This window comes from Girardinichthys multiradiatus, chromosome 8, assembly GCF_021462225.1.
Source record: "Girardinichthys multiradiatus isolate DD_20200921_A chromosome 8, DD_fGirMul_XY1, whole genome shotgun sequence".
NCBI classification, from domain to species: domain Eukaryota; kingdom Metazoa; phylum Chordata; class Actinopteri; order Cyprinodontiformes; family Goodeidae; genus Girardinichthys; species Girardinichthys multiradiatus.
In genome coordinates this window covers 22,442,782-22,455,053 of record NC_061801.1, presented here as the reverse complement: position 1 = coordinate 22,455,053, position 12,272 = coordinate 22,442,782, and the positions used below count along the sequence as shown (strand labels likewise).

General features: G+C 38.2%; 1 protein-coding gene across 5 annotated transcripts in view; it reads left to right on the top strand.

Moving 5' to 3' along the window:
* rgs3a (regulator of G protein signaling 3a) overlaps nucleotides 1-12,272 on the top strand; it is a 161,174-nt gene that overhangs the window by 60,130 nt on the left and 88,772 nt on the right. Inside the window, exon 1 of one of the 5 annotated variants that reach the window (XM_047372376.1) lies at nucleotides 5,015-5,158. The exons of the other annotated variants lie outside the window; for them this stretch is intronic. Coding sequence (XP_047228332.1) covers nucleotides 5,066-5,158 — 93 coding nt within the window. The 5' untranslated portion in view covers nucleotides 5,015-5,065. Of the gene's footprint in view, nucleotides 1-5,014; nucleotides 5,159-12,272 lie in introns of those variants that run through there. 5 annotated transcript variants of the gene reach the window in all.

Below are 12,272 nucleotides of genomic sequence, written 5' to 3'. Positions count from 1 at the left end.
TCCCTGGATTTAAATTTTGTTAACATCTCTCTTTCTTGTTGTCCAACCTCTCCTTACAAAGAGCAATTTGGAGTCAAATGTTCTCTCAAACTTTAGGCAAGATATAAACAGTGTGACATCAGCTTAAAGTGGCTTAAAAAACATGTCCATAAAGAAACTTTGAAATAACTGAATAATATTTGTTCAAAGTCATGTCAAGATATTCCAAAATAAGACTTAAACAAAGAAGTAATAGTTCAAGAATTTGGGACAAAAGTGACCAATTTCCAGTTTATTCTGAAGATTATTCCTAAGGTAAAATTCATCAATTGCCAGTCCTTGCAGGCATATATTAAAGTGCTCAGATTGCACAGGAAAGTTATGTACACTATTAAGATACAATTTTTCATGAATAATATTAGTAACAGAATCAGATATTAAAGATGCTGTCTAGTGGTGTATTTTTTCCACCAACAAATAGACACACAGCAGGGTAAGGATGCATGGATTTTCACTGGAGAATTTTGCGAAAGACTAAGTTTTTAAAAAGCACGCTAAAGAAAAAGAAACAGTTAATTCTGATTCATGTGCATTTGGGATGATGACATCAGAAAAGGAACAATAACAATGCAATTCCACTGGCATTGCTAACACCTTTAAGATATAAATTTGATTTAAAAACATGTGAGCGAAGAAGAAAAAACTAGAAAAATACAAAATAACTCTGATCGATTGTCTTGTGGCTTTAGTGATGTCATCAGAAGTATGTACGATTGGAAAGCTGTTTTTGGGAGAGCAGATTTTGTCTTACTTAAATAAAGTTTTACAACAAAATAACAAAGCAAATGAAAAATTCACCGTGACATGTTGCCTTATATGTGATAAACTATAACTAAAGAGGGTTTTGTTGATTTTTCAGAAGATATTGGTGGTGCTTTCATTTAGTTTTTCGGACAAGAAAAACTCTGCTGATATGTTTCAACATTAAGATGTTTTGCCATTTTACCAACTAAAGCATTAAATTCATTGGAAACACAGCCATGATTTGAAAAAAAGTAAATGTTCTTTAAGATTTAATTCTGTTTCTGCTTTGTAACTTCACTAATACTTTTTGTCCAAAATACATGTAGTGGGACCCTTAATAGTAATACAGGTGGTAGCAGAAGTAGAAAAGTACGCATTAAATAAATGCTTTTATTACATTGTTCTAACTCTTCCTTTTAAAGCCCCATGATAGTTCTGTACTTAAACAGAACGTGGAAGGTCTGAAAAACTGGATTAAAACATAAACTTTGGATACAACTGAACTAATAAAAATAACAATCAAGACAGGCTTTGTGCCTCTTCTACAGTTTGTTTCAGCTGTGAGGCGTCTCCTCTTCTGGTTACTTTTCTCACAGAGCAGACCTTCTATAAACCCAAGCCTCATTTACCACAAACACAAACACACACTTACATTGTCACACTATTTTCTCCTTTGAAATGTGCTCTGTGACCTCATTAGAAGCTTATGAATCTTTTAAAGAGGCATTTGTCCCTCTCTAAACTTCCAGACAGAGTGCTCTGGTATCTGTCCCTCAGGCTGAAAAAGAAGGAAGGAAAAGTTTCCAATATTATCCAGTCCAATTAGGCAACGTATATAAATAGAAATGGAAATGAGAAACTCTTTGAGGATGAGTAAGTCTGTAAAAGTGGTTGCATCAGCTCTTGGGTTGCGGAGTATAGTATATTTCAGAATCACATTTCATTGTTTCTTTTGTGTAGAGTTTTTTGCTTACATTTAGAGCTGTTTGTTCCTTTAAATATACTGTAGAAGCTGCAATAACAAGTCAAAATTGTATTTTTAGATCACAGTAACAGCAACGTGACAGAGTTCAACACATTAAGCATGACAAGACCTCATGATTTTCCTGCAAAACCTCATCAGCAATGCTCAATCCCCCCTCATGACAAACAAATGCAGCGTGCTGTATGACAGATGTCAGACAGGAGGACCGGCAGAGAAGTAGCAACAGCTTCCTCTGTCCTATTTTATATTTATTCTTCCAGCGTTCCTGCAAGATGCACCCACAGAATCACACACACACACACACACACACACACACACACACACACACACACACACACTCTTGTTTTGCTATATGTAGTGAGGACCATGTGTTGACTCCCATTGACTTCCATTGATTTTCAGTCATTTTCAACCCTTTCTATGCCCTAACCCTGACAATAACCCTAAACCTAACCATTACCAGTGCATGCGTAACCCTAACCTTAACCTAAACTCAATTCACACCTTAGTCCTAAACCTAACCGTTAGCAAAATAGGTCGTGAGGACCAGCAAAATGTCCTCACTTTGGTACAAACGGTCCTCAATTTGATGGTGAAATCGGGAAAATGGTTCTCACTGTGATGCCAAGACAGGAACACACACACACACACATCCATGTTTTACTATCTTTACGAGGACTTTTCGGTTACTTCCATTGACTTCCATTCATTTTCCTTGATTTTTAGTGCCTAACCCTGACCCTAACACTCACCCTAACCAGTTAATACCTAACCCTAACCCTAACAATAACTCAATTCATACCCTAGTGCTAAACCTAACCCCTGTCCTAAGAATGGAATTTGAAAAAGTGAGGACCAGGAAAATGTCCTCACTTTGTCAAAATGTCCTCACTTTGCGATAAAAATACGAAAAATGGTTCTCACTCAGCAACAAGTACAAGAACACACACACACACACACACACACACACACACACACACACACAAATATAAAATCTGAAGTCATCTGTTATCGTTGATACACCCGTCAGCAGTTCATTTCATACCTCAGGGAGCAAACAGTAGCCACAGTAAATAGCACACAGAGCTCACTCTCACTGGTGCTCTTATTGCTCACAGGCACCGTTGTAAATATTGAGGGAATGATTCAGTATATCTACTTACCATTCACTATTTATGCCATGCTGTTTAAGGAAGGAAATGATCAAATAATCTATAAAGGCACTCTTTCATCTCTTTTATTATTCAGGTGCTGTGGAGTGCAGTGCCTTGTAAAAGCATTCAAACCCCTTGAGTTTTTTCACATTTTATCACAGTAAAATCAATTACAAACAGGTGGACTCTTGTTTTCTTCTTAGGTGAATTCTGAAGGCAGTAATTTTATTTAGAGGTGTCAGCATAAAAGGGAACTGAATACAAAATGCACACTACACTTTTCAAATTTTTTTGTAAGATGTATTCTTTTCTTTCCACTTCAGAATTACACAAAACTATGTGTTGGTCTATCGGATAAAATCCCAATAAAATACAATGTGATTTGTGAGTGTAACAAGACAAATCGTTCAAGGGATATGAAAGCTCTTGCAAGATACTAATTCTCATTTGTCTTAAAATGACCAAAAGCCAATTTGTTGGGTATTTTGCCCTTTTTTTGTCAAATATCCTGACGTGTTTGAAGAAATGCAAAGTGAACTGGAGAAATGGAGAGATGAGAATCAAAGAAAAGGTATTAAAGTGCCAGACTATTGAGTTCCTCCTCAAAGATGAAGGTAAACACACAAAGCGACATACAATGTCGTCTTCTCTTCGTCTGACACCATGTGGGTGTTTGTGTTCACTCAAATGAGAAATGCGTGTAGTGATAATTAAATTGCTCTAATTAAATTGCTCTTTCTGGCTTGTCTGTAGAAAGGTCACAGATGTGTACATGCTGTCAAAGGCAGCAAGTAAGAAATGTGTGTGTGAGACTCACTTCTTGTTTCTTGACGTTTAGTTAAAAACTGTTTGTGAGTATGACTGTCGGCTCCTTTTTTGTTAATATCAACATTGTTTCTGACCCTGTCACAACTATAACAAAAATTAAAAACAGGCATGACGAAAACTGGGTCCACATGATCAGCATGCTTGTTTTTCATAGCATTTCATTTGTTTGTTACATGTAAACATTCTCATTGTGTACCTGTCAGTTTTTAGCTTGAAAAACATGTAATTCTTGAAGGTACACAAAATGATGGACTTATACAGTTCAGTCAGAACTAGCTGCAGATGGTTTCACTAAATGCATTGGAATTATTATTATTATTTTTGCTAGGAAACCACATAGTCATGCATTCTGACAATTAGCAATGTACTGTATAAACCAAACACCAGTCAGCTTGTTTATAATAAAGACCTAACATCTCAGAGAACTCCATTTTCCCAAACTGTAAGTCAAATATCAGGTAAATAAACACTGAGCCTATAAAAGGGGCCATGCTAGGAAAAATGTTATAAAAACACATGAGCCCTTGCATAAATTCAGATGAAGAGTTTTTACATTTTTAAATAAAAACTTCTGTTCAGGGCTACATGTTGCAGTTGTAAGCACTTTTGCCTTTAGGATCAAATCTATGCAGAAGGATTTCCGTGTGGAGTTTTTCCATGTTCCCCCTGTGAATGCATGATTTACCTCTGGGGACTCCAGGTTTTCTCCCACCATCCAAAAACATGGTGGCTTGATAGCTTAAATGGACTTTCTAAATTCTTTGCAGAATTTAGAAAGTCCCTTTGCAGTTTTGGTCTTTTTATGGTCAACTCATTTCAGATATGAAATGGTGTTGTTTACCATGGGATGTTTGGTGCCAACCATGTGTCAGTTCATAAGCGCCAGGTTTTTTTTCTATGTTTTTTTTAACCACATCTTCTTCACAAACAAGCTCCTGTCATCTCCTCACAAGCTTCCTTTCTCTGACAGCATCTGAGTTGACTCTCCTCCCTTTTGTCTACTTCTGTCCTTCTCCTCCATAGCTGGAGGTCATCCTATTTTAGCAATTGCTCAGAATGGCACTGATCTAACCCAGATTTACGTGAAAGAACTCTCTCTGTGTGTGTATGTGTGTGAGTGTATTTGAGGGGCGGGAGGTGCAATTATGTGTCTGGAAAGTTCAGTGTCTGTTAGGTGTCTATAAGTGTGTCAGTGACGCAGGGAGAGTGAAAGAAAGAGAGCACTGTGGAGGTAAATGGAAAAACGTATAGACAAAGGAGACAGCGTAGGAGATTATTGAGTAGTGAAGTCCATCTGGGTCAACACAGAGTGATTATGGGAAACTTGGCTGACCGAGTTGGGCCTAAGAGACGGTTCGTCAGGGAAGCAAACTCTCTGCAGCGGCACCTGCTCTCTGACAGTGGAGATGTAAGTTCCATAATACAGTTAAAATGGTTTAAATGCAGAGAATGTTTCTGTTCTACCTGTATGCCTAAAATGCATGTAACAAAGTTAGCAAAGAGAGAAACATATTTATTAGTGTTTGGCTCTCTCTTAAAAAACAAAAAATAACCTTTGGATAAAATTGTGAAAATAAAGCTTCTTATCAAGGTTGTTTATGCCGCGATTTTGTGTTTTCAAGAGAAGCCGCTGTATATGTTGTAATAGTTTAACAGCCTTTACCTTATTCGAGTGGCAAGGTTCTTTATGAAATTCAGTTTGTTTTATGAGTCTAGTAATGGAAAAATTGTATTCTTCCCCAAGTGAAAATTGAGAATTCCAATAATTGTGCAATCAGTTATTTTCTGCAATTTCCAAGAAGTCCCCATTAGTATCCAGCTACCACAATCCAGCCCTGAATTAAATGATGAATAATCTTCACTTACTAAAGCACATCAGTACCTCTGAAGCAAGTTACTCACCCCACCTCAACAAAGTCTGCTTACATTTACACTGGTTTTTAAATCTTCATTGGTCACCGGAAAACTCTTTGTCTCATCATGCAACTCATGTTCGGTTATTGACTTAGAAGTATTAATCATCTCCTGTCTACTTGTGGTGTAGAGATATGATGATTGAGTGGAGATGAGAGTAGAAGATGCTGTGTATCTATCTATCTATCTATCTATCTATCTATCTATCTATCTATCTATCTATCTATCTATCTATCTATCTATCTATCTATCTATCTATCTATCTATCTATCTATCTATCTATCTATCTATCTATCTATCTATCTATCTATCTATCTATCTATCTATCTATCTATCTATCTATCTATCTATCTATCTATCTATCTATACACTCAGATGTTGCCTGTTTCAAGTCACCCCACAGCATCTCAATTAGATCAAGATCTTGACGTTGATTCCGCACAGGAGTTTTCATAGGAGAAGGTAAAGTCCAGCTGTCCAAATATGTTATTATTCTACCAAATACTTAATCCAAGCAGTCATTTGCATGTTAAAATCACTAATAATAATAATTGTGATTTGACACATGCTGTGGCTCTAATGTCGCCCGTTCTGCTGTCCAAAGAGCATTCCGGAAGTTCTGGTCTTTGTCTGCATTTCTTGCAAAATTTCAGTTTGACCTTCATGTTTTTCTAGAGACCAAAGTTTCCTTCTTGCACACCACACATGAAAGTTAAATGTGTGCAGTCTTTTTCTGACTGTACAGTCATGGGCTTTATTTAATAAACATTATTAAGAGTCTGCTGTGGGTCTCATGATGACATATAAAGTTTTTGAAGACTTCTTTTATCATCTTACGATCTGCCTTCAGGATAAACGTGCTTGGATGAACAAACCTGTTGGCAATTGTTTTAAATGTCCTCCACTTGAGTTTTTTCTGTGTGGTGAAATGGCTGATTTCAGATTAATTTAGGACTTCAAGAAATCCATTAGCAGACTTAGTTGCTGCTTTAGTCTTCTTGTGCTTTAGACAGCTCTTTTGATTGTGATTATGTTCACTCAAACTTGAATGCTCAGTAGAATACCTGAATAAAAGTCTGAGGTTTAAACAGGACAAGTAGTGATGTTGTAATCATAACTTGATCTGATAAATCTCCTAGTAATTTTAATCATTTAAAGTGGGAATAAATGTGGAGGTGTCCTAATGTATTTCTCACAATTCTTTTATTGCATCTTACAGAATATTTCAAAAGGTCTTTTTTCAGCTGGAATTATTTTTGGTATATTACTCAAATTAGTTTTTTGCCTTAATATACTTTAGGTGCTTGTTTTTTTAGTTAAATTTGCACAACCTTTTATTTTGCAAGTCTGCATTCATTTGAATTTCTCTTCCCTTTTAGCTGAAACATTCACTGCATGACATACAAGCTGCCATGCAGTCACAAGGCAGGGTGTGAATGATAGCCTCCCAGGGGCTTTTGTCAGCAAAATATCTACTTTATAGTTGCCATTTATAACAGGACGATGGCAGACCCAGCCCCTTACGGGTTTAATCATGATGCACCATCATCCCTCAGTCCTAACCACAAATTAAAGAAGACATTTGCTGCTAATATCCCAGCATGCAGTGGTAGCAGTATGCTATATATTTAAATCTAATCTAAATCTAATCACTTAAAGGCCTCCATCTTAGTAAAATTATTGCTTTGAGATATATGATGGATACAAAGTATCTTCATAAACAGAACTGAGTGGTTTATCTCCCTATCCCACCAGGATCAGGACAAGTGGTGTTCAGCATCTGAAGTATTTATAGACCTAAGTGAGAAAAATCCAGAAGTAATTGCAAAGTTCTGGATGTATTTATAAATTCTATGGCCATACATATGCTGTATATAGACCCATTCAATAAATTTGAATATTATTGAAAAGTTTATTTATTTCACTAACTCAGTTCAATAAGTGAAACACATAAAGATAATTACACACAGACTGATGCTTTCAAGTGTTCATTTCTGTTAACTATGATGATTTTCTGCTTACAAAAAATAAAAAAACAGCATTTAAGATTAGAAAATTATATCAGACCAATACAAAAAGAGCATTTTTAATACAAAATATGGGCTTAATGAAAAGAACGTTTAATACCTCTTTAAAAGGTTCTTATTTTTAAAGATACTTTTAATCTGACAAAGGAGGCTTATGAGAATGCATTTTCTCATTTATTGAATATAACTGTGTAAGGAGATTTTATCAGTTAAAGTTGTTCACAACTACACAACTACTACTTTCCTACATTGAGCACTCACATAATTCAAAGGTCTGAACATACTGTAGCTATGAAATGCTCGCTGCTTTTATCTTTGTGCAGGAAGAGCAAACCTGATATAATTTTATGGAAGAGTAAAAACATTTTTGAAATTAGTATCATTGAACGCAGTTTCTATGTGAGGATGCCAAAGAAAAGAATTGTGCTTGAGGAATCAGAGAGGGAAAAGTAAAAAACACAACTTAACTTAAGAAAATGTCCTGTAGGCCCGGTCATGTGCTTATCATTTTCCCCGGGGGCCATAGGAAGGACCATGTGCCAGGAACTAGTTTACATGCCGATTGATGTCAGTTTTGGAGCTCACACCAGGCAATCAAGCTAGAAATAGAACAATGAGTGTGGGAAAGCCACTGAGCTGAAATTGCTTTCTGTTTGGAATATTAGGGCATATATTTAAGTGTCTGTGAAACTTGGCTATTAATGGCCAAATTTTAAGACAATTTTAAATTGGAAGCCAGTACTCAGATTTTTAGTAGCTTCAAGGTAGGCTGTCATAAGAAATGAGGCAGGGGTTACTTACCGTACATTCTTTTGCTTCCCTGTTTTTCAACAAGGCCAAAACTTTACAGTTTCACCAAAATCTGACAAAAATTCTTTATTCCACATTTTTCTGTGACCTCTACATTGCTTATTTCAAAATTCAAAGAGATCTTTTTATGGTGAAAGGGCATGTCTTGGCTATTTTTAGATGGATTGTACAGTGCTGTGTGGGATGTTCAAAGCTTAGGATATTCTTCTATGACCTACACTTGGGGTGACCATGGCTCAGGTGGTAGGGTTTAATCCTGTAACCAGTGGGTTGCTGGTCCGATCTCCCACTCCGTCCGTCTCAGTGGTTGTGTGGCAAGACACAGGCAACCACCTTGCCTGCTGATGGTGGTGCGTGCTGATTGGTGGTGCCAATTGTATGGCAGCGCCACTTCTGCTCCAGGGCAGCAGTGGCTACAACATAGCTTACACAGTAGTTCTCAAAGTGGGGGTCAGGACCAACCGGGGGTCACAAGACACCAAGTGGGGGTTGCGAGATGATCTTCAGAATCATCCTGACATGGCCCCTGAGGTGAATGGAGAACCAAAAGGGACAAAATTAAATAAATATATATACCATAAACCTGCAGTACTCCACTCAGTGCTTTTGACTGTTCTGCTTCCGTGCTTGTTCATATTTTTCCCAATTGTTATATGTAAAATCACATCATATTTTCTGTTCTATGATGTTGTCCTTATGACCGTGTTTTGATTTTCTTTAGTGCCTGCATTCTGTGCACACGTTTTCATTATGTTTCAGTCACCTGCAGGGATAAAGGGGGTCGCCAGTCTCTGGCTCTGTTATTTTGGGGGTCTCAGACTAAAATATTTGGGAACCCCTGGTCTATCGCATAAAATCCTAAAAACATACATCGAAGTGTATTGCTGTAATATGATAAAATTGGAACAAGTTCAAAGGGTGTGAATAGTTTGCAAGGCATCATTTGTACATCTTCCAAAATCTCTTGACTGATAAAATCATTGTGGGTAATCAATTGTGAATTATAAACATCCAAGAAAATTAGCACTTTGCACACAATTTAGTCTGGAACAAATACACAAATCATGTGAGTAGACTGTGGCTGTAAAGGGAGTGGCAATTTAAAAACGTCATGAAGAAAAATTATGTGGATGACTGAAAAATTCAAACAGCTTCCCTGACATTAGTAGGAGTATTATGTCACAAGATTTAGCTAGCTGCATCAGCATCATTAACTCTTGTCATTTATGTGGCACCCATAAACCCATTAAAGGCAGCAGTCATTGGTTTAGAACGAAAAGCTTATTAAAGTGAAGGGATAGGAGTAGAGAGTTGGACTGAAGTGTTTAGAAACAAACGTTTAGAACAATTTCTGCTGTATGTCACTCCATTATAAATGTATGAATCATGATGCCATGCTAGGCACCAATTAAAATATATAATGACTAACAGAATATGAGCCTGGTTGTAGTGACCGTAGGCGTAAGCTTTTTTTACAATTCGGAGAATTGTGGCTCTGCAGGAGCTCTTAATAAAAATGTAACATTTTAACATATTGTATTTCCTAGAACCCATTTAGGGACCCAGTTTTCATGACATTTACACATTAACACACTTAGCAGTACCCTCTAGCATTGTGGGCTCAGTCAGGTCCATTCTATTGCTGTGATACAGGCTGTAGTTACCTTACTAACCTATTAAGCCCTAAGGGTTCTAGAAGCAATTTCTGCCTGAAATTACACACCCTAAATCAAGTATAGCTCTGCAGTTCAATTCAATTCATTTCAGTTTTATTTATATAGCACCAATTCACAACACATGTTGTCTCAAGGCACTTCACAACAGTCAGGTACATATAGGGGCTGGACAATGAAACTGAAACACCTGGTTTTAGACCACAATAATTTATTAGTATGGTGTAGGGCCTCCTTTTGTCACCAATACAAGTCAATTCATCTTGGGAATGACATATACAAGTTCTGCACAGTGGTCAGAGGGATTTTAAGCCATTCTTCTTGCAGGATAGTGGCCAGGTCACTACGTGATACTGGTGGAGGAAAATGTTTCCTGACTCGCTCCTCAAAAACACCCCAAAGTGGCTCAATAATATTTAGATCTGGTGACTGTGCAGGCCATGAGAGATGTTCAACTTCACTTTCATGTTCATCAAACCAATCTTTCACCAGTCTTGCTGTGTGTATTGGTGCATTGTCATCCTGATACACGTCACCGCCTTCAGGATACAATGTTTGAACCATTGGATGCACATGGTCCTCAAGAATGGTTCGGTAGTCCTTGGCAGTGACGCATCTAGCACAAGTATTGGGCCAAGGGAATGCCATGATATGCCAGCCCAAACCATCACTCTGGGCGTGCAACAGTCTGGGTGGTACGCTTCTTTGGGGCTTCTCCACACCGTAACTCTCCCGGATGTGGGGAAAACAGTAAAGGTGGACTCATCAGAGAACAATACATGTTTCACATTGTCCACAGCCCAAGATTTGCGCTCCTTGCAACATTGAAACCGACGTTTGGCATTGGCATGAGTGACCAAAGGTTTGGCTATAGCAGCCCGGCCGTGTATATTGACCCTGTGGAGCTCCCGACGGACAGTTCTGGTGGAAACAGGAGAGTTGAGGTGCACATTTAATGATTTGGGCAGCCGTGGTTTTATGTTTTTTGGATACAATCCGGGTTAGCACCCGAACATCCCTTTCAGACAGCTTCCTCTTGCGTCCACAGTTAATCCTGTTGGATGTGGTTCGTCCTTCTTGGTGGTATGCTGACATTACCCTGGATACCGTGGCTCTTGATACATCATAGAAAGAAAGAACAGATAAACTCTGAGCCAGTTTTCAAGGTTAGAGTCTGAAAGAGAGCACATAGAGTTAGTTACAGTTAAGCTCAGTCAATCGCCATGTCGACGAGAGAGAAAGGGTTAAACACTGAAAGACAGGGCTATGTGGATCATCGGTAGAGGGTGAGCATTAAGTTGTTGCCAGCAGAAGCTCGGACGATTCCCCTCTCCAGAAAGGTGTCACAGGTAGACACAGAGTCAGGCCAGGTGTAGCTTCTAGGAAGAGAAAAGAGAGAACAAGGTTAAAAGCTGAAATAACAGCAAATAATGCAAAATTGGAGAGTAGTGTGAGAATGTAGCGAAGAGGGTGAAGGTGATCATTATGTCCTCCAGCAGCCTAAGCCTATAGCAGCATAACTACACAGATAGTTTCAGTTCAGATTATTTAGTTAAACGACGCTTATTTACAACAATGTCGTCTCAAGGAACCCCACATAGGGTCCCACTGATGGTCATTGTTATACTAAAAACCACAAGGATTGGGATACCTCCCTCTGTCAGACTAATTATAACCATTGGAAAAGAGAAGGGGTCATACAGGTAGCAGAAATGGAGGGTGTGTTTGCACCTCAACCATAACTGAGCCGGTTTAGGCTAAACCTGACTCCCCCTTACTCAAACCAACAGGGAGGGAGGAAGGCTCCCTCCCTGATAACCTAAGCCATTCTTACTATAAGCTTTATCAAAAAGGAAAATTTTAAGCCTAGCCTTAAAAGTAGACAGGGTGTCTGCCTCACGGACCAAAACCGGGAGGTGGTTCCACAAGAGAGGAGCTCGATAACTAAAGGATCTGCCTCCCATTCTATTTCTAGAGACTCTAGGAACCACCAGTAAACCTGCTGTCTGAGAACAAAGTGCTCTGTTAGGAACATATGGAACAATCAGATCTCTGATGTATGAAGGAGCTAAATCATTAAGGGCTTTATATATGAGGA